Genomic DNA, 22,982 nt, shown 5'->3' with positions numbered 1-22,982 from the left:
ATATATGGCAAATAAAGTTTGTCCTTGTGTTAAAGCGGCCGGTGGTCTAACCTCCTCGTGACGCTAGAGTTACTCCGTCGTAGGAGAAGGTGAGGCAGGACGGGTCTGATCCAGGAGTGTGAGCCTGACGGCAGTGGAACTTGGTGTGGACCTGAAACACAACACAGAAGCACATTAGAGGAACGGAGGAGCTTTCAACACGTCTGGAGGAGACCCGCGGCCCATTAATACAGCCGCTCTCCACACATAAAGACCTTTCATAGCCCAACGTCTGCGGGACATACGGTTCTCATCTGCAAAACCAGCTCGACTCGTAACCGCTTCATTCTTGGACCGAACAGTGTTCTGCCCTGCGTTTGATACACTGCCATCCTCCAGCCGCTTTCTCATATTAAACATCAACACAAGGGCTGAGAATGAATATATAAACCACAAGCTTTTTAAGCTGAGCAGAGTCTCTTCAAAAGTCCTCACCCTGAACCGCAGATCTGAGGGGGAACACACACCTCACAGGTGCTCAACACTTTTTGTGGGGTTTTGCCACTTTATTTTATTTGGAGGTAACAAACTAAAACATTTAATTTATTTTTTTTATTTGATAAAAATGAAATTATTAACACGCTTTATTTCAATTAAAAACATGGAAATTAAATTACACTAAAAAAACAAATATATATTTATGTATTAGGGATGCAACAATACAGTTAGTCTTATACAGTTAGTGGTTTTTAACCACGGTTTTCGGTTCGGTTCGGTTCGGTTCGGTTCGGTTCTGATGGCTTGTCACATCAGTTTTTTGCTATTCTATTCTTAAGCGACGGGAACAGCAAGAGCTTAAAGGTCCCCTTCTTCGCGATTCCATTGTTCAAACTTTAGTTAGTGTGTAATGTTGCTGTTAGAGCATAAATAATACCTGTAAAATTATAAAGCTCAAAGTTCAATGCCAAGCGAGATATTTTATTTAACAGAAGTTCCCTTTCAAAGCCTACAGCGAACGGCTGGCTTGAACTACATCCTGGTACTTCCTTCTTTAATTACGTCAGTAGAGCAGTAGAACAGACTAACCTCCGCCCACAAAGAAACGCTAAAAAGGGGGCGCGGTCTTGTTGCTGTCCCACGTGGAGAAGCGGACGGTCGCGTGGAGAAAAGGAACTGTTGCGTTGAGTGTGTTTATCGCCAAGTCATCGAGACGCTGTTATTTTCATCCAGGAGTCAAATCACCTTTGTTGGGCTTTCCCAGGGACGCTGTAGAGATTATTGAACGCATACATCTCTCCGTTAAGAGGCGTGACCTTTCCAACGTGCGCTAAGCTGCTGTCAAATTACAACACAGGAACTGCTTTCACGTGCGCTAAGCTGTGGTCGAATCACAGCACAGGAACCGCTGGCACAATCAGAACTCGTTACGTGTTTCTGAAGGAGGGACTTTATAGAACAAGGAAATCACCAGCCGTTTTTAGGACGGTGAGAACAGCAGTATACAGATAAGTAAATAGTGTGAAAAATACTGTGTTTTTTTACACGCGAAACATGAACACATGTTATATTGCACACTGTAAACACAATCAAAGCTTCAAAAAAACACGAAGAAGGGGACCTTTAAAGGGGCTATATGCAACTTTTTCCCCAAAATAAACGAAACAATAGCCTTTTTATTTGACCATTTAGGACTCAAACATCTCCTGATGAGCATACTGACACCTTGTCCGCTCACAGTGGGTGCACCTATAAGTCTGTATCCTATTTTTCATATTTTCTGTCGGGTCGTTTTTTCCCGCGCTGTCTGCGGATGTGACGTCACCACCGCTGCGAGAGCCAGCAGAAAATAAGAGCAGTTCTGTTTTTTGGCCACAGGTGTCAGTCGCGAGTTTAAATTTCAGAAAAACGCATATAGCCCCTTTAAGGAGAAAAAAAGACTATTTTTTATTGCAATACTCTTTCTTTATTTTACTTAAAAGAATTGAAAACCTGTACTTAAACTTAAAACTTTACTTTAAAAAAACACTTGTACACATTCCTAGTGTATTGTATAATATAAAATAAATATATAAAGATTTACACTGCCAGCTCAGAGCTGTACAGCAGCATTCAAGTAATTAATAAATGTAAAAACAAAACACTTCACAGACTTCACTATAAAATATACATTGATTCTTATTAAAGCTACTGTATTAGTTTTTCAGGCAAGAGCAGTGAGAGATTTTCTCTTTGTCTTTTGTTGTTGTATTAACATTAAAGGGATAGTTCACTCAAAAATGAAAATTCTGTCATCGAGAAATGAATACAGGTTTGAAACAATATTAGAGTGAGTAAATAATGACATTATTTTATAGGTGAACTGTCCCTTTAAGGGCCGCGTGTTCACTATTGGCTGAGCTGCTGTCACTTTAACGGTGCGTTCACACAGGACGCGATTCGCGCGAGTGATTTACATGTTAAGTCAATCCAGAGACGCGCAATGGCATTCTGCGGCGCGATTTGCGCGATTGAGGCGGCGCGAAGGACGCGAATTGAGCGTTTTTCGCCGCCAATCAGGAGCTTGCTCTAGTAGTGACAACAATGAGGAGATAATCTGTATATTAATATCTGGTTCAGACAATATGATGATCACTGTGATAACATTAAATGACATGAAACACAACACAGTCTCTTTTTGTTAAATGCAAGTTTATGTATGATCAATAATACAAAGGTATAAGTAAAAGGTATAATAAGCTATACATGAAATAAAGCAAACAATTCAGTCAAATATTCAAAGTCAGTGCTAGTAGGCTAACGTTACAACTGCAACGTACAGTTATAGCCTAAAAATATAAAGTAATGAAACTTCTTTTTGCCTTCAGTCTAAACGATTTGCCAGGGAACAAATTATAGATCCATGAGACCAAAGATCGGCCGTTACAAGACGAATTGTAGCTCGAGACGCCACAGAGACATCAGAGCCAGCGGCAGAAGAACTGGCCGAGGAAAGGCTGCCCTCGCCGGCTTTGACGAGCGCCGCTGATCCGCTGGAGCTCACAGCTCCGAAAATGGCAGATAAAATGTTCAAATAGGCACTCTTTAAATAAATAAACCACAGATTTGAGCTTTAAACAACTACATTATCGACTGAAAAGTCTTAAAACTACGTTTTGTCACACATTAACAGTAGATTTTAACAAAAAAAAGACATGTAAACACAGCCCATGTCAGCCATTTCTCAATGAGATAAGCCGCTGGCAGAAGCTCCGCCCATGACGCGAATTCACATCTGTTGTGCAGTGAATGTCACGCGTGATTGAAGCGAGTAAACTCAAAATGTTTAAGCGTCCACCTTCGCGCGAATCGCGTCCGGTGTGAACGCCACATAAGATCTATGTGCATCTGATATAAAGACGGACGCCGATTTTACTTTCACTTTAGACATAACCGACTGTGTTTATGTAAACCTTGTGTGTACAGTATTAGCGCAGTAAGACGACTAACTTAGTCCAGTAATCACGTGTTTGACAGGCGTTTAGTGCGCTCGCTCAGCTCATGTTAAAACCGTGCATAAGCAACAGCTCTGTGTTTTCCCGCCGTTAGATCCGCCCGTGAGCGCATCTGTTACACAAGACATCAGTTCTGACTGGATCTCTTCCCTAATCGACCCTCACTTACATTTTCCTCTGGTTTTTATTCGTTGACGAAAATGTTTATAGTTTTTGTCATCCAAAGCTGTTTTTTATTTAGTTAGCGTCTCGTTTTTGTCAGTGAAATAAGGTTACAAATTAACTGGTTAAAAGCGCTATATAAATAAAGGTGACTTGACTTTACATGTGTGTTAGCAGTGCTTCTATCGCTTGTTTCTGCTTCTTCTCCTGTGTTTTGATCAGGAGATTCACTCTTTCAGGAGGTGTGTAACAGCGCCCCCTACCGTACAACATTGCAAATAGCTGGAAAATTCTATCAATGGCAGGGAAAGAGTTAAATATATTTTGGTGTATTTAGCCGTATTCAGACAGTATTTGTTTCTCATGTGGACGTCTTTAAAAATAAATGTGCAGCCACTTCAGTGATAAACTCGTGCATTCGGATGTGATTTTTTTGTGCGTTTTGTGATCATACGCACATGAGAACCTGATCACATGCTCAATAACATGATTGTGCTGTAAATAAAATAGCTTGGAATAATAAGAATAAATTCATATTTAATTGAATAATAGGAAAATATTAATTATTTAAATCTCCCGTTTAAAAAACAGGAAGATAGGATATCATTTTAAAGCTACACTGTAACTTTTTTAGTTTATTATTAGCTAAAAACACTTAGTTCTTTCAAAAATATATGTGCTCATTAATGTATATTTACTTCTTTCAAGTAATAAAGTATTCTCGTAAGTTTATAATATGCCATTGTAAACACATACGGGTGAGGGGTTTGAATGCGGGTCGCCATGTTGCCCCTCCATCTTGAAAGTACATTAGCCAAAGAGGGACATACCCGTAAATTCAAGCTTTGCCTTTGGTGTTTTAACACTCGATGTGTCGAATGTGGACGAGGCCGAACTGGAAGCCATGTTAATCTTGGACTAAATCGGCCACCGTAGGAGTTAAAACGAAATCGGAATTGGAGAGAAACTAATATTCACTGGATGGTCATATACAAGTTCACCACTAGATGGGGGAAAATATCACACAGTGTAGCTTTAAAAAATGTGGAAATGAGCGTAAATAAGTGAACACAGCCTCTTCTTTACACGAGGTGAACATAATGCTGCTAAATTAAGGTATTTAACGTTAACTACTGCCGTAATAACGGCCCATTTCAAATCTTACGTGTTTTTCTTCTCTTTCTCTTTTGAGCGGTAATTAAAAATTATTCTTGTAAATACTTTCCAGCATTTCAGTAATAAAAGTCTAGGCTAGATCTTTAAAATGCATCCAAATGACAGCGAAGCGCAGCCGTACGGTGCTCTGTAAGGGTCAAAAAGGACATAAACAGTGAATTTTGATGCGATATATTCTTGAAAATTCAGACGGTAGTTAAATCACCACACAGTATTGGTTTTTGCCTAAAAACAGGAGGTCATTCAGCCGGGGATTTTTACATTTTACATTTTTGGTGGAAGAAAAACACTGACATTCTGGATTCAGACGGATATAAAATCGCTGATTAGCCCCTGTCAATGATGACAATACCTTATGACCCCACGAGAAACAATAACCGTCCCAATAGGGCTTTAGTTTTACCTCTATCTCATAACTCCCATAAGCCATTGCAGTGTCTAAAGCCTGAGCGAGAGGTTTCTGAGCTCCATTAGTCTGATCAATAACCGTTTGAGTGACCTCAATGTCACAATCCATGAAGAACAGAGCAATCTGACCAGCAGAACATCACTGAACAGATGATCATTCATATAATATTTCACAACTTCAGGCGCTCTCAGACTCTAACACAAGAGAAGATCGTCAGGTTTTAGTATCACTGATATAATGCCTGTCCATATAACTCTACGAGTTTGTGTTATTTCAGTACATCAAATGAGAAATGCTGCTGAAACTAAATCACTTTATTTTAGCTAATGTTTATTTTATTTCAGGTAATGATTTTTTTGGGGGGGTTTTAGTTTACGCCAATATCCCTGGTCTGGTTAGAATTTGCTTCGTGACACGAGTGCCAAAGTCCACAAACCTGGAGCTGAAGAACGGCTTCCAAACCATCAGAATCCATCACACATCCACCGCTAAACTACAGCTGTGAACATTAGCACAAATCTAAATCCCACAGGCCACGATGTGAAGCTAAATGAGTTGATGTGGTGTTTAAAAGAGAAGAGGGAGGGAGACCGGGGCAAGTTGTCACATGTCTATATCTCAAAAACAAAAGTTTCGAGTGCAATTACCAAATGCATAAATGCTTTTTTTGTCGATCAGTGGTCATCTATGTAATTTCAAACACCTAGCACATGCGATTATAATTATTAAGACAATAAATAATAAGCAGATATGTACATGAGTGGTGCTTGCCGTGGCACTAGGCAATCGCTACCGTGATGCAAGCGACTGCAAGAGAGCCAAACCAAGTCTATAGTGTGTTCTGGTGCTGAAATATGGCTCATTCATGATGTTACACGGTTGCTAGGGTGCTCTAACTGGTTGCTAGGGCGTAGCTATGAAGTTGAAATTTCACCATTTATTGCTAGGCTGAGCCTCTATAACATTCTGATGCGGAGATATGATGTCACAAAGTTCTGTCCAATTGTAAGTCTATGGGATTTCTCGGCCGCTGGATGAAAATTCTATGCCAGATCGCGTAAAAAAAACATAGCAGACATGATTTAATACTTCATTCATGAGAAACGGAGAAAAACATTGCAGGATAATAGTGAGGTTTCGCAATCACCACTAATTATAGTTTAACTCGCTTGTATTATATTTGGCTGCAAATTGCCCAATCGTTTCCAATGCGCTCATTTTTGACCGGAATTTTTCTTCTTCTTTACACTTCATCAGAATAGCATAAATTCTGCATATATATTTCATATAAAAAAAATAATTTTCATAACAATAAAGGAAACATTTTATAACTTTTTCACTTAGGCAATAATCTGCCAAGTGTCATCTTTCAAAAGAGACCAAACTGATATGTGATCCAAATCAACCCAACAGCTGGGCTAAAACATCCAACAGCTGTGTTAAAACAACCCAACAGCGGTGTTAAAACAACCCAACAGCTGGGCTAAAACAACCCAACAGCTGGGCTAAAACAACCCAACAGCTGGGCTAAAACAACCCAACAGCTGGGCTAAAACAACCCAACAGCTGGGTTAAAACAACCCAACCGCTGGGATAAAACAACCGAACCGCTGGGTTAAAACATCCAACAGCGGTGTTAAATCAACCCAACCGCTGGGTTAAAACAACCCAACAGCTGGGCTAAAACAACCCAACAGCGGTGTTAAAACAACCCAACAGCTGGGCTAAAACAACCCAACAGCTGGGCTAAAACAACCCAACAGCTGGGCTAAAACAACCCAACAGCTGGGTTAAAACAACCGAACCGCTGGGTTAAAACATCCCATTCTCTGGGATAAATCAACCCAACCGCTGGGCTAAAACATCCAACAGCTGTGTTAAAACAACCCAACAGCGGTGTTAAAACAACCCAACAGCTGGGCTAAAACAACCCAACAGCTGGGCTAAAACAACCCAACAGCTGGGCTAAAACAACCCAACAGCTGGGCTAAAACAACCCAACAGCTGGGTTAAAACAACCCAACCGCTGGGATAAAACAACCGAACCGCTGGGTTAAAACATCCCATTCTCTGGGATAAAACAACCCAACCGCTGTGTTAAAACAACCCATTCCCTGGGTTAAAACAACCCAATCGCTGTGTTAAAACAACCCATTCCCTGGGTTAAAACAACCCAAACGCTGGGTTAAAACAACCCAAACGCTGTGTTAAAACAACCCAACCGCTGGGTTAAAACAACCCATTCCCAGGGTTAAAACAACCCAATCGCTGTGTTAAAACAACCCATTCCCTGGGTTAAAACAACCCAAACGCTGGGTTAAAACAACCCAAACGCTGTGTTAAAACAACCCAATCGCTGTGTTAAAACAACCCATTCCCTGGGTTAAAACAACCCAAACGCTGGGTTAAAACAACCCAAACGCTGTGTTAAAACAACCCAAACGCTGTGTTAAAACAACCCAAACGCTGTGTTAAAACAACCCAACAGCGGTGTTAAAACAACCCAACAGCTGGGCTAAAACAACCCAACAGCTGGGCTAAAACAACCCAACAGCTGGGCTAAAACAACCCAACAGCTGGGCTAAAACAACCCAACAGCTGGGCTAAAACAACCGAACCGCTGGGTTAAAACAACCCATTCCCAGGGTTAAAACAACCCAATCGCTGTGTTAAAACAACCCATTCCCTGGGTTAAAACAACCCAAACGCTGGGTTAAAACAACCCAAACGCTGTGTTAAAACAACCCAATCGCTGTGTTAAAACAACCCAAACGCTGGGTTAAAACAACCCATTCCCTGGGTTAAAACAACCCAATCGCTGTGTTAAAACAACCCATTCCCTGGGTTAAAACAACCCAAACGCTGGGTTAAAACAACCCAAACGCTGTGTTAAAACAACCCAAACGCTGTGTTAAAACAACCCAAACGCTGGGTTAAAACAACCCAAACGCTGTGTTAAAACAACCCAATCGCTGTGTTAAAACAACCCAATCGCTGTTAAAACAACCCAATCACCCAATTGCTGGGTTAGTCCATTTTCAACCCAACTGTTGTTTTTAACCCAGCCCTTTTTAGAGAGTAGAGTGTGCTTCATCCAGCAGATTCTGCTCCAGAAATGAATGATTCCTTAAACGTCTTTTGTGGAAAAATAGTGTTTGGAATGACATGATGGTGAGTTAATAATGGACTTACATAATTTGTGAACTCTTTTTCCTGGTCGGTAACAGTGGAAACATTCAATAGGGCTTTTTTTTGTAGCCAAAACTCCACGGGTTGAGTCTTTATGGAAACTGTCTTGCACTAATAAACCCACCATGAGAGGTTTTCACAGCGGCTCCGCTCAATGAACTCTAATGAAGAGTGATGGAAACCAAAGCCACTTCATGGACGGAGGCGCAAAAAGTGCCAAAACACGAGCGGAGGACAGGAAGGAGCGACACGAGGGGGCAAAAGCAACAGATCGACAGTGTAGAAGAGAGACAGAACCAGCTCCAGAAATAGCCTCAGAGCGAGAGGGAAGCTGAAGTGTGTGTGTGTGTGTGTGTGAACATCCACAGGGGAAACCAAAGAGCTGGAACGAGCAGATAACACGGCTTCACACACGCCAGATCACGTGTTCCCGCGCCGTCCTCACCGCAACGCTCTCGCAAAACCAATTAACTTCTGCATAATTGTGCGTCTTTATCAGAGTCGCGGCCGGTGAAGCGGCTGATTACACAACATTCAGCTTAATTCAGTCACAACGGGCCAGGAAAGAAGAAGAGAAAGGACGACCCGCCGCTCCTCATAACGTCTGTCAAGTGTTTAAGACATGAAATCACAACGGATGTTATTAACACACACACACACACACACACACACACACACACACACACACACACACACACACACACACACACACACACACACACACACACACACACACACACACACACACACACACACACACACACACACACACACACACACACACACACACACACACTACAGTAAAGCAGTGCTTCTCAACCAGCAGCCTTAGCAAACGTCAAAGGGACTGAGGGAAATCAAATAATAAATCAAATAAAAATCAAATCAAATAATAAATCAAAGTAAAATTTAAATGAAATAATAAATTAAAGTAAAATTTAAATAAAATAATAAATACAATTAAAATAAAATAATGAATTAAATAAACATTAAATAACAAATCAAAGTAAAATTAAAAATTAAATAATAAATCAAAGTAAAATTAAAATTAAATAATAAATCAAAGTAAAATTTAAATAAAAATAAAATTAAAATAAAATAAATCAAAGTAAAATTAAAATAAAATAATAAATCAAAGTAAAATTTAAATAAAATAATAAATCAAAGTAAAATTAAAATAAAATAATAAATCAAAGTAAAATTTAAATTAAAATAAAATAATAAATAAAATAAAAATAAAATAAATCAAAGTAAAATTAAAATAAAATAATAAATCAAAGTAAAATTTAAATAAAATAATAAATCAAAGTAAAATTAAAATAAAATAATAAATCAAAGTAAAATTAAAATAAAATAATAAATCAAAGTAAAATTTAAATTAAAATAAAATAATAAATAAAATAAAAATAAAATAAATCAAAGTAAAATTAAAATAAAATAATAAATCAAAGTAAAATTAAAATAAAATAATAAATCAAAGTAAAATTAAAATAAAATAATAAATCAAAGTAAAATTAAAACGAAAATAAAATAATAAATCAAAGTTAAATTAAAATTAAAATAATAAATCAAAGTTAAACGAAAATAAAATAATAAATCAAAGTTAAATGAAAATAAAATAATAAATCAAAGTTAAATTAAAATAAAATAATAAATCAAAGTAAAATTGAAATAAAATAATAAATCAAAGTAAAATTGAAATAAAATAATAAATCAAAGTAAAATTGAAATAAAATAAATCAAAATTAAATTAAAATAAAATAATAAATCAAAGTTAAATTAAAATAAAATAATAAATCAAAGTAAAATTAAAAACTAAATTAAATTAAATGAAAAAATCAAAAAAATAAATAAAGTACAATAAGAATAAAAAATGATATATATAAATAAAATTATATATATACATATACATATACATATATATATATATATATATATATATATATATATATATATATATATATATATATATATATATATATATATATATATATATATATACATATATATATATATATATATATATATATATATATATATATATATATATATATATATATATATATATATACATATATATATATATATATACATATATATATATATATACATATACATATATATATAAATCAATAAAATAAATGTATAAAATAAAATAGATTTCTTATGTATTAAAATAATCAATATTGCACACCTTCTCTCAGTTGTGTTAATAAAATAAGCAGCTTTGTCAATATTACAGCATAAACACTTAAGCTTAAAAGCCTTTATGCATAATGCATAATAAAGTTATTCATAATGTACATTATAATGCATTATAATATTTGCAGATGCATCTAAAACTGGTTGTTTGTCGTGTTTTTGAATGCATTATACTTTCTAAAGGTGTGTTCAATTAATAGATTATAACGTGTTATAACTGTGGTTACAATTATTCATAAGATCATACACAATTAATGCACTTAAATAAGGGCTTTTAGTAAAAGTGTTACCAAATATTTTATCCTTTCTGGGAGCCTTCGAGTTAAAGATGTTGAGAAGCGCAGAACTAAAGTTTCTAAAATCTCAATCTCTTAGTGTAACCGACATCTAGAACACATCGACAATTAGTGCAAATCAACTGACCTATCGGTAAGCCCCGCCCCCTTAGTTACTGTTGCTAACTCGCACAAACAAACGGAGTTGCTATATCTTACAATGACAGCTGTCAGTGTGAAAACCTTATCCTGAGATGTGTTTGGACACAGAATGTAGCGTAAACCCCGTCTGAATGATGGCCAAACTTAACTGACGGTTTATCAAGTTTATTATGTCCTTTTTCACTCCAAAAAAATCATCGTAAGAGCTGAACAAACAAAGCATAAGAAGTGCGCATTAACGTCTCATTCACAAACTCTCTCTCTCCGTTGCATTACCATAAACACACACAGCAAATTACACAAAAACACTCACACAACTCACAGTAAACACAAATACACACTGAGCTTATGACTTTTCGGGGGTGCAGTTAATAACTGGCAAACTTTTTAACTGCAAAACAACTCCGATAAACTCCTTTCACTAGCCGGAGACTATAATACCATCACAATAGGAGATAATGTAGACCTAAAACATATCTACAATTACATTAATTTACATATAACCAGTTTAATATGGAGAGGCACTGAAATGTAGACCTTCGTGTTTTTGACCTACAGTGTCACATGACGTGAGAACAGTTCTTTATTTCGGTTTGTATGTTAGCAGGGACTTTAATCGTAACTTATTGAGAGTTTGAGAAACAGAAAATCCTCTCAGGATCTCTGCAGTCAGTGTTACAGTTCCTCAGGCACCACATTTGAGCATTTCTGTAGCATAAACACCATCAAACCGACGAGAGCTTCGGATTTTCCAATGTTTCTCTATGACGCTGAAATCTAAAGATGTCCGAGTTCCGGTCCCAGCGCAACTAATACTCAACTGCCATTGGCTCATCTGCGTTCGAGGGGAGGGGCTTACCGATAGGTCAATTGGATATAGATTCGCGCTCATGAGCATGAAACATCTGACCTGACACCTCCTCGGGTTTCAGGCTTTGGAGCACAAAACAGCCCTGATCCTGTTCGGAGGAGTCCTGGGGCTCATCTCCCGCCAGACACACACATGAGGTAACGCTTGCTGGAAGGGCACAAAGAGAAAGGCCTGGCAGAAACGTGATTACTGTTGACAAGACGTATCCAGGCCCCTTCATCCCAGAATACCGTTCTCCCACCGCTCGGGTTTCCAGCGCTGATTACCAGCGAGAGCTTGGAGAGCCGTCCATCATCCATCGCCTGTCATCACGACAGCATGATAAGCATCACACGCTGGAGATTTCACGCATGGGATCCTCTCCGACACAGAAGGACGGAGACTCTCGCTCTCTTAGTAAGAAAATGTGTAACTGAAGCCAAATGTGAGGGCAACCGCAGGCCAGATCCACCTGCCATCTTTCTTCAGTTCACCTACATGTCATCGCTTTATCAAAGAAAACACATTTATAGACAAATACGCAACTTCCAGGAATGCATGCGAGTTGTTTTCAAGGTACCAGGTTGATGCAACTAGTCAAAGTTATTGATATTTTGAAATGTGTTTGAAACATTTAAAAAGGTCCCATAGAGACAGAGTGTATTTAGGCCACGCCCACACCGGGGGGAAAACAATCCAACGCTCTCCATTGACTTTGCATTGCGTGAAGCTGCATTCTTGTCATTTCGGACTTATAACAAAAAAAACAGAACAATGTCTAAAAGCTGATATGTGACAAAGTGTACAGCAAACAAGCTAAAAAACACAGAAATAAGTTTTTATAAGCTGTCGACCCAAAAAAACGAGAGTTTAAGGAGACAAAAGTGGATAAAGGCAGTAAAACGTGACGCTTCAGCTGAAGAATGGGGACATTTTGGGATCCTGACACTCAGTGTGTCTCAGTTTGTCTGTGTGTGCAGTAAATATGTTGTCACTGTTAAGTCAAATCTCCAAATGTCAGTTTTATATATGATATTTCCTGTCTCTGATGACGTTCTCCTCTAGTGTGTGCACTTCTCAGTGTAATATAACGTGTCTCAATGGCCTGTGTCCACTTTTTTGTCCTTAAACGCTCGTTTTTTGGGTCAATAGCTTATAAAAACGTCTGGGTTTTTGGTTGTGGGTTTTGTTTAGCTTGTTTGCTGTACACTTTGTCACATATCCGCTTTTAGACATTGTTCTGTTTTTTGTTATAAGTCCGAAATGACAAGGAGCCGCTTCACACAATGCAAAGTCAATGGAGAGCGTTGGATTGTTTTCCCCCCGGTGGGCGTGGCCTTCAGATTATGAAGCGTATCGTTCTGTCTCTATAGCATGAAATTATCATTTTGTGAGGTTTTTTTAACATTAATATGAGTTCCCCTAGCCTGTATATGGTCCCCAAGTGGCTAGAAATGTGGATAGGTGTAAACCGAGTTCTGGGTGTCTTTCTCTGCCTTTCTGCGCCACATAATCTAATACTCATTTCAAATGCAAAGATGTCAGTCAATCACAACAGTGGGCGTTTCCACTGAAGTCTCACAGTAGACACGCCCCTTCAAACTGAGCATTCAAGCCAGAGGGCTAATATCCATATAGAAAAATGCTTTTTATTTCTAAATTATGAAATTTTTTGATGTAAAAACTATACTAACAATATAAGTACACCTCAGGAAACATTATAAAATAATAAACAAAACTCTTTCCCTGCCATTGATGGAATTTTCCGGGTTTTTCGCTGTTATACGGTAGGGGGCGTCTTCTGAAAGAGCACAGAACCTCCTGATCAAAACACACGAGAAGAAGAAGCAGAAACAAGCGATAGAAGCACTGCTGATGTAAAATAACGCAATCATCGACATTAATCAACATATAAATCAAAACTGCATTAAGGCCTGTTCACACCGGGACGATTTTCGCACGCGTTTATCACAACGTTTAACACCTCGTGACTAAACAAAGGGCGCCAATGTGAGTGTGCACACCAACGCGCAAAACGGCAGGCGTAAAAGAGTCATGTTTTTTTTTTTTTGACGCGGAGTGTTAAAAACTGTCCGACCAACGAGATTGGCGCTTTAGTTCACGTGTCTGGAGCTGCTGAAGTTACAGTAAAACACCACTTGGTGGCGCTCAAGCACAAAACGGTCTCGCCGAGCACACACTGATACGACGAAGAGGAAGTAGACAAAGAAGAAGATGAGCTGCTAATGCTGCTTGCCAATTAGCAAAAGTGTGTGAATGGTTTTGGCGTAATACTGTAAAAACGTAAATACTGTCTCTCTTCTTCTTCTGAGTGACAAGCGAGTGTCAGAAGCGTAAAGTGGCGCAGCTCCACCTAGTGTAGCGTGAGCACCATCTACTGAATGTGCACGTTCACTTGACGCATCGCCAGTGGAAATAGCTTGAGTTTGAACACAAAGACGTGCCGAAAAACTTCTCGAAAAACGCTGGCGATAAGCGTCCAGGATAATGTCGCCCCAGGACGAGCTCTAGGACTGATGCTTTGGGGTGTTGATCGACTCCATTTGTGTTTGATAACCCGAACGAACACTTTGACAAACACATGATATTTCTCATGTTTTTTGCTCAAAATTTTGCTTTTTTATGAAACTTTCCCACATTCAAGTGTTGATAAAGGAATGAATGAAGCTAGAAGGAAACGTAATGTAAATAAAGACAAACTAAAATAATGGTAAGTACTAAAATGACTCAAACTTAAAAACTAAAAAAATTTACCTTCGATTATAGCAATAGTTTTCAATAATCAAAATAAAATAAAATATATTAGTTTAATTGAACTTGAACCTAAAAAGTTGGCAACAAAATGAAATAAGTTTAGGTTGAAGTAGCTTAATATAATCAGTTATTGCTAACTAAAATACAAAAAAAAGCAAAAATGGTTTTCAATAATTGAAGCACTAAAATTACTAAAACTGAAATATAAATATTTAAAAACATAAGATAACTAAAGCTCAACTGTTAGTGGTGTTACAACAAAGTGGAAGCGATTGGGAACAACAGCAACGAAGTGAAATCACAGAGCGGGGTCAGCGCATGCTGAGGGTCACAGAAATCGGCAACTTTCTGCAGAGTCAATAGACCTCCAACCTTCTGTGGCCTTCAGATGAGCTCAAGAACAGTGTGTAGAGCTTCATGGGTTTCCATGGCCGAGCAGCTCATCCAAGCCTTATATCACCAAGTGTGGGATGCAGTGGGGTAAAGTGTGCCGCCACTGGACTCTAGAGCAGTGGAGACGTGTTCTCTGAGTGACCAATCACGCTTCTCTGTCTGACAATCCCATGGACGAGTCTGGGTTTGGCGGATGCCAGGAGAACGGGACTTGCCTGACTGCATTGTGCCAAGTGTAAAGTTTGGTGGAGGGGGGATTATGGGGTGGGGTTGTTTTACAGGGGTTAGTTCCAGTGAAAGGAACTCTTAATGCTTCACCAAGACATTTTGGACAATTTCATGCTCCCAACTTTGTGGGAACAGTCTGAGGACGGCCCCTTCCTGTCCCAGCATAAAGTTTTTTTAACGGTTCATGCATTCAAACCCATGGCCTCTGACTTGCTAGTGACATGCAATAAAACTCACTGTTAATAATGAATTAATGTGATGTATTTTGCGTAAACAAAAATGATGTTTGGTTGGCGGTGAAGAACAAGCCGGATTAAAAGTCTGACTCCGCGATATCTGCAGCATTCGGGACTAAAACCCTTTGACATGGAGAACATTAAACAAGCTAATAATGATGATGAGGTAAAGCTTGATTTAGTTGATTTAGGAAACCTCAACATGAGCCGCTACGGTCACAAGTGTGAACACACTCCGCCAGATGTGAACCTGAAAATGAAACCCCACGTCCAGCAGCTGGAGGAAAACAATCCGATCACGAGAGATGGATATGTGCTTCGCTTCAGAGCGGCTTTGTCGCTTTAATCGCTTTTCTGTGATTTATTTCTCTGATTAAAAGAATAGGATGATCCGCTGCTCGAGTGTAGCAGCTGCAGAAATATGGATCAGTGTGTCTGCGGTTGAACTATCCCAGGTTAAAGTTGTGCTGACTTTATCAGCCGAGCTCAAGGAAGTAACCAAACCCATGCACTGCTCCAGACATGTGACCTCCGGAAGAGAGGAGCGGCTGATTGGATGTTTCCGTGTGTTGAATTTCAGGGTGTGTTTGTTCTACAGGAAGACTAACAGATGAACAGAGGAAGAGCATCAAAGAGCAAAGCAACACTACGACTATGAGACTTCTTGAGGAATCATGCGGTCAAAACTAATGCATTTTATTGCATATTTAATCATTTGAATATTCTTGTGAACAACTGTAACATTATAGATATCACCCACCCATAATTAGACTTTTAAAAGAGAATAATGCATTCAAAATACATGATCTACACCCAATTTGGTGTTTTATTTCATGTGTTTTAATGCATTATAATCTAATGGTGTACCTGTGAATCGATACAAGTATTGAAATGGTGGTTATAATTATGATTTTTTTTGGGGGGGGGGGGCATGTTTTACAACCAATTCCATGTACTGTATTGTGTTATAACGCTGTAAAACCATAAATAGATAAGTACTATAATTTAATATAATGTATGTAATTAATATATATATATATATATATTTATATATTTATATAAATAATTTAATATTATAAATGAAAAGATTAAATGCATTAAAATATTTAAAATTATCTATGTTAAATAAAACGTTTAATTTCATGTGCTATATTATATAAATGTTTTAATGTATTATACTCTTTCAAATGTGTAACCGTGAATAAGAACTCTAATAATAATAATAATAGTAATAATATTAACAATAATAAAAATAATAATAGATAAAAAATATATATATACAATTTTTTACTTATTATTGTGTATATATATATATATATATAATTATGTAATTATAAATAATATTTGTAGTATAATATATATTATATAAACATATAATTTAATAGAGGTATGATTATAAATGAAAAGATGTAATGCATTACAATTTGTAAAATATTTTTTTATTATTATTATTATTACTATAATAATAACAACCAATTTCAATGCATTATACTTTTTAAAATGTGTAACCATGAAGAGGAAAGAATATAAATAATAAGAATAATATTAACAATAACAGTTGATATATAATAATAGTTTAATAATAGTAATATAATATGTAATATAACATACAATTATAACAGAATTATTATATTATATATACACATACAACTATGTACAGTTATAGGTAATTATACATATTATATCATTATATAATATACTAAATATTATATTATATAACCATATAATTGAATTGAGGTTACAATAATAAATGGAAAGATATATTGCAATTAACCTGTTTATAATCAATTTCATGTGCGGTATTATGCGTTTTAATGCATTTTACTCTTTAAAAGTACTTTAATGTAATATAATGCAAACTATAATACACAATTATGCAAAATAATATAATTTAATTGAGGTTACAGTTATAAATGAAAACATAAATAAGTTTCTTTACATAAAGTGATATGAACTGGCATTATGTGAAAGCAATACACGCTGACATTCCTCCAGGATTGGACAGCCGGAGCGGATCCACTCATCATAACGGACGTCAGGTGTGTGTGAACATCACACAGAAGATAAGACATCATGAGACACGAGGTCACGACCCCTAATCAATGTCCAATCATCTGAGGATCAATCGCCAGGAGCTCATCTGTCCTTCCCAATATCTCCACGGATGAGATCAAGGTCTGGCTGCAGACGGATCGGGTCTGGACGCATTCTCAGAGTATGAGAGAGTCAGGCTGGGTTAACTTCAGATTAACAGCTGATCTCAGTCTAACAGAACCAGTCTAGATCATCTGAGATCTCAGGGTTTATCAGACACTGAGTATGAGAGTCAGGCTGGGTTAACTTCAGATTAACAGCTGATCTCAGTCTAACAGAACGAGTCTAGATCATCTGAGATCTCAGGTTTATCAAACACTGAGTATGAGAGAGTCAGGCTGGGTTAACTTCAGATTAACAGCTGATCTCAGTCTAACAGAACGAGTCTAGATCATCTGAGATCTCAGGGTTTATCAAACACTGAGTATGAGAGTCAGGCTGGGTTAACTTCAGATTAACAGCTGATCTCAGTCTAACAGAACGAGTCTAGATCATCTGAGATCTCAGGGTTTATCAAACACTGAGTATGAGAGTCAGGCTGGGTTAACTTCAGATTAACAGCTGATCTCAGTCTAACAGAACCAGTCTAGATCATCTGAGATCTCAGGGTTTATCAGACACTGAGTATGAGAGTCAGGCTGGGTTAACTTCAGATTAACAGCTGATCTCAGTCTAACAGAACGAGTCTAGATCATCTGAGATCTCAGGGTTTATCAGACACTGAGTATGAGAGTCAGGCTGGGTTAACTTCAGATTAACAGCTGATCTCAGTCTAACAGAACGAGTCTAGATCATCTGAGATCTCAGGGTTTAACAGACACTGAGTATGAGAGTCAGGCTGGGTTAACTTCAGATTAACAGCTGATCTCAGACTAACAGAACGAGTCTAGATCATCTGAGATCTCAGGGTTTAACAGACACTGAGTATGAGAGTCAGGCTGGGTTAACTTCAGATTAACAGCTGATCTCAGACTAACAGAACGAGTCTAGATCATCTGAGATCTCAGGGTTTAACAGACACTGAGTATGAGAGTCAGGCTGGGTTAACTTCAGATTAACAGCTGATCTCAGTCTAACAGAACGAGTCTAGATCATCTGAGATCTCAGGGTTTATCAAACACTGAGTATGAGAGTCAGGCTGGGTTAACTTCAGATTAACAGCTGATCTCAGTCTAACAGAACGAGTCTAGATCATCTGAGATCTCAGGGTTTAACAGACACTGAGTATGAGAGTCAGGCTGGGTTAACTTCAGATTAACAGCTGATCTCAGTCTAACAGAACGAGTCTAGATCATCTGAGATCTCAGGGTTTATCAAACACTGAGTATGAGAGTCAGGCTGGGTTAACTTCAGATTAACAGCTGATCTCAGACTAACAGAACGAGTCTAGATCATCTGAGATCTCAGGGTTTAACAGACACTGAGTATGAGAGTCAGGCTGGGTTAACTTCAGATTAACAGCTGATCTCAGTCTAACAGAACGAGTCTAGATCATCTGAGATCTCAGGGTTTAACAGACACTGAGTATGAGAGTCAGGCTGGGTTAACTTCAGATTAACAGCTGATCTCAGTCTAACAGAACGAGTCTAGATCATCTGAGATCTCAGGGTTTATCAAACACTGAGTATGAGAGTCAGGCTGGGTTAACTTCAGATTAACAGCTGATCTCAGTCTAACAGAACGAGTCTAGATCATCTGAGATCTCAGGGTTTAACAGACACTGAGTATGAGAGTCAGGCTGGGTTAACTTCAGATTAACAGCTGATCTCAGTCTAACAGAACGAGTCTAGATCATCTGAGATCTCAGGGTTTATCAAACACTGAGTATGAGAGTCAGGCTGGGTTAACTTCAGATTAACAGCTGATCTCAGACTAACAGAACGAGTCTAGATCATCTGAGATCTCAGGGTTTAACAGACACTGAGTATGAGAGTCAGGCTGGGTTAACTTCAGATTAACAGCTGATCTCAGACTAACAGAACGAGTCTAGATCATCTGAGATCTCAGGGTTTATCAGACACTGAGTATGAGAGTCAGGCTGGGTTAACTTCAGATTAACAGCTGATCTCAGTCTAACAGAACGAGTCTAGATCATCTGAGATCTCAGGGTTTAACAGACACTGAGTATGAGAGTCAGGCTGGGTTAACTTCAGATTAACAGCTGATCTCAGTCTAACAGAACGAGTCTAGATCATCTGAGATCTCAGGGTTTATCAAACACTGAGTATGAGAGTCAGGCTGGGTTAACTTCAGATTAACAGCTGATCTCAGACTAACAGAACGAGTCTAGATCATCTGAGATCTCAGGGTTTAACAGACACTGAGTATGAGAGTCAGGCTGGGTTAACTTCAGATTAACAGCTGATCTCAGTCTAACAGAACGAGTCTAGATCATCTGAGATCTCAGGGTTTATCAGACACTGAGTATGAGAGTCAGGCTGGGTTAACTTCAGATTAACAGCTGATCTCAGTCTAACAGAACGAGTCTAGATCATCTGAGATCTCAGGGTTTAACAGACACTGAGTATGAGAGTCAGGCTGGGTTAACTTCAGATTAACAGCTGATCTCAGACTAACAGAACCAGTCTAGATCATCTGAGATCTCAGGTTTATCAAACACTGAGTATGAGAGTCAGGCTGGGTTAACTTCAGATTAACAGCTGATCTCAGTCTAACAGAACGAGTCTAGATCATCTGAGATCTCAGGGTTTAACAGACACTGAGTATGAGAGTCAGGCTGGGTTAACTTCAGATGAACAGCTGATCTCAGACTAACAGAACGAGTCTAGATCATCTGAGATCTCAGGGTTTATCAGACACTGAGTATGAGAGTCAGGCTGGGTTAACTTCAGATTAACAGCTGATCTCAGACTAACAGAACGAGTCTAGATCATCTGAGATCTCAGGGTTTAACAGACACTGAGTATGAGAGTCAGGCTGGGTTAACTTCAGATTAACAGCTGATCTCAGTCTAACAGAACCAGTCTAGATCATCTGAGATCTCAGGTTTATCAAACACTGAGTATGAGAGTCAGGCTGGGTTAACTTCAGATTAACAGCTGATCTCAGTCTAACAGAACCAGTCTAGATCATCTGAGATCTCAGGGTTTATCAGACACTGAGTATGAGAGTCAGTGTTTTCACCCAAATTCACATTCACAAATGCCATTTTTGAGCATTAAAGTTTCTTGATTTTTCATGGATTAGGTAATATAAAAATACATGTCTAATTTATATAAATTTAAATTCATCTGACATGCACTTGTCTGAGTAAAAAATGTGCTTGTCCAGATTTTTGTCCTTTTTTTTTATTATTCTGAAGAAATATTCCCACCAGTGTTCGATCAGCTTTGACATATTTAAATCTGCATATCTGTGATATTTTTACCTTTTATAAAGGGCATTTTTTCCCAAATCTTATTAAATATAGGCCATGCTTCAGCTTTCCTTTTATATTATTAAATTGATCAATAAATTAAATTTGAATACGACACAAAAGGGCTGTTACCAATCATATTAAAGGGGTGGTAAAACACATTCTTTTGAAGGCTTGATTGTGTTTGTGGGGTGCACTGTAACATGTGTTCATGCTTCGTTTTTAAAAAAAATGCATTATTTTTCATATATTTGACCTTTATTCTACACTGCTCTCTGTCCCTCCTTGTAAAAGGTCTGATGGTTTCCGGGTTGTATGAAGCCAGTCCCTCAACAATACGCGATGGGCTCTGATTGGTCAGCTGGTCCAGTGTGTTGTGATTCGCTAACCGCAGTGCACGTATGTCGGAAACGTCACGCCCCTTACCTTCACCTGGAGGCTGTGCTTTGGCAGTAACATTATTAGAAACAATGTTTTCAATAAAACCATATGAGCCCGAATCAGACCCAGAACATTTGAGTGAAGATGATCGAGCAGAACCTGTTCAGTCCTCAAGAGTAAAGACTGCAGGTCTATAATGATTGCTACTGAATGGCACTTTTGTATTTTTAGAACGATTATAGCCAAATATCTGTCGCAAGAACTAACCCAAAACGAACACTAAGCACTGGCTTTACTAGTGGCCAAATCACACACAGAACCATGTTTAGCAAGCCTGTAGATAAACAACACATAAAAGCTCTAATCAAAGAATCATTTACACTAATGCCAGGTTCGCTGTTGAGATTTTAATGTTAGTGTTTGTAACGTTAGGTGTTCGTCGGATAACGTTAAGTATGAATGAGCATTTAACAGACTGGTTTGCAGAACAGTGTTGTCATCTGTTTACTTCCTTGCTACAACCTATTACAGGAAAACACATCGATGAAATATAAATCAGACTTACAGGTTGTGGCCCGTAAACAGCTTCTGTTTGTAAATCCAGCTTTCAGGACAAGCCGTTGTGCATATCCTGTATTGAACTCGCGAAGATTGTGGATGTTTTCCTCTGTGAAATGTGCAGCGCGCGCGTCGTGCATCCACGCACCGGCAGTGTTTGTCTCGCGCATCTGACATTGTGCAAATCCGGCATTGAACTCGCGAAGATTGTGGATGTTTTCCTCCGTGAGATGTGCAGCGGGAGGCGCGCCCGTCGCGCATGATTCACACTGAACCGCTCATGAATTGCAACGGACGAATATTGTCCATTATGTCACATTTTCCAGTCTTCTCCTCCGACTCTGTCTGTCTCGTGCTTTATGATGGGCAGCATATATATCTGAGACCTGTTCCCCTCTGTCTCAAACACATGCATATAACATGCTGTATGTTAAACGCCCATCCCCAGACCTGCAATCCGGATGAATATAACAGCGTTTCCTCGGCATCGCAGCAACAACACTCCAGCCTAACTTATACCACAACAGCGCCGCGATACAAAATGCCCCCCCCCCCCTTATTTAATATTCTCGGAGGAGGGGTTTATGTAAATATTGAGGCTGGTGATGTCACCAACCCTGGAGGAATGTGTGTTGTCCTTACTGGCCGTTTGCTGTAGTTCTTAGAAACTGATTTCTTTAAAAGCAAATATCTCCCTTTGCTTTAAACTTTGAACGTTGTAACTTTGCAGATGTTGTTTATGCTCAAGCAGCAACATTACACGCTAGCTAAAGTTAGAATAGTGAAATCGTGGTTTACCACCCCTTTAAATAATTTACAATGAAAATTATAAGCGCATTAAATAATGTTATGCGATTGTTTTAAATATTTTTTGACTATACATATAAGACATTTTGGAAAGAATGTTTTTTTTCTGGATTCTGTTTTAATGGTTTAATAAAAATTATAGTGATCAGAAATCATGTCTAATTAATTTAAAATAATGTAACATACAATTTAACACTAATTTATGAAAATTTTTTAGGTACTTTATAAAATTTGCTTTA

The 22,982-nt window shown here is 38.1% G+C and overlaps 1 protein-coding gene across 1 annotated transcript in view; it reads right to left on the bottom strand.

Moving 5' to 3' along the window:
• The window catches only part of wdr70 (WD repeat domain 70), a 194,588-nt gene that overhangs the window by 75,777 nt on the left and 95,829 nt on the right, over positions 1-22,982 (bottom strand). The window contains exon 11 of the mRNA XM_079803825.1: positions 52-151. Within this exon, the coding sequence (XP_079659951.1) occupies positions 52-151 (100 nt within the window). The remainder of the gene's footprint in view (positions 1-51; positions 152-22,982) is intronic.

The sequence above is a fragment of the Gobio gobio genome, assembly GCF_949357685.1.
Source record: "Gobio gobio genome assembly, chromosome: 22".
NCBI lineage: Eukaryota > Metazoa > Chordata > Actinopteri > Cypriniformes > Gobionidae > Gobio > Gobio gobio.
Note: the sequence above shows the minus strand (reverse complement) of the source record. Positions and strands in the feature narration are given on the sequence as shown.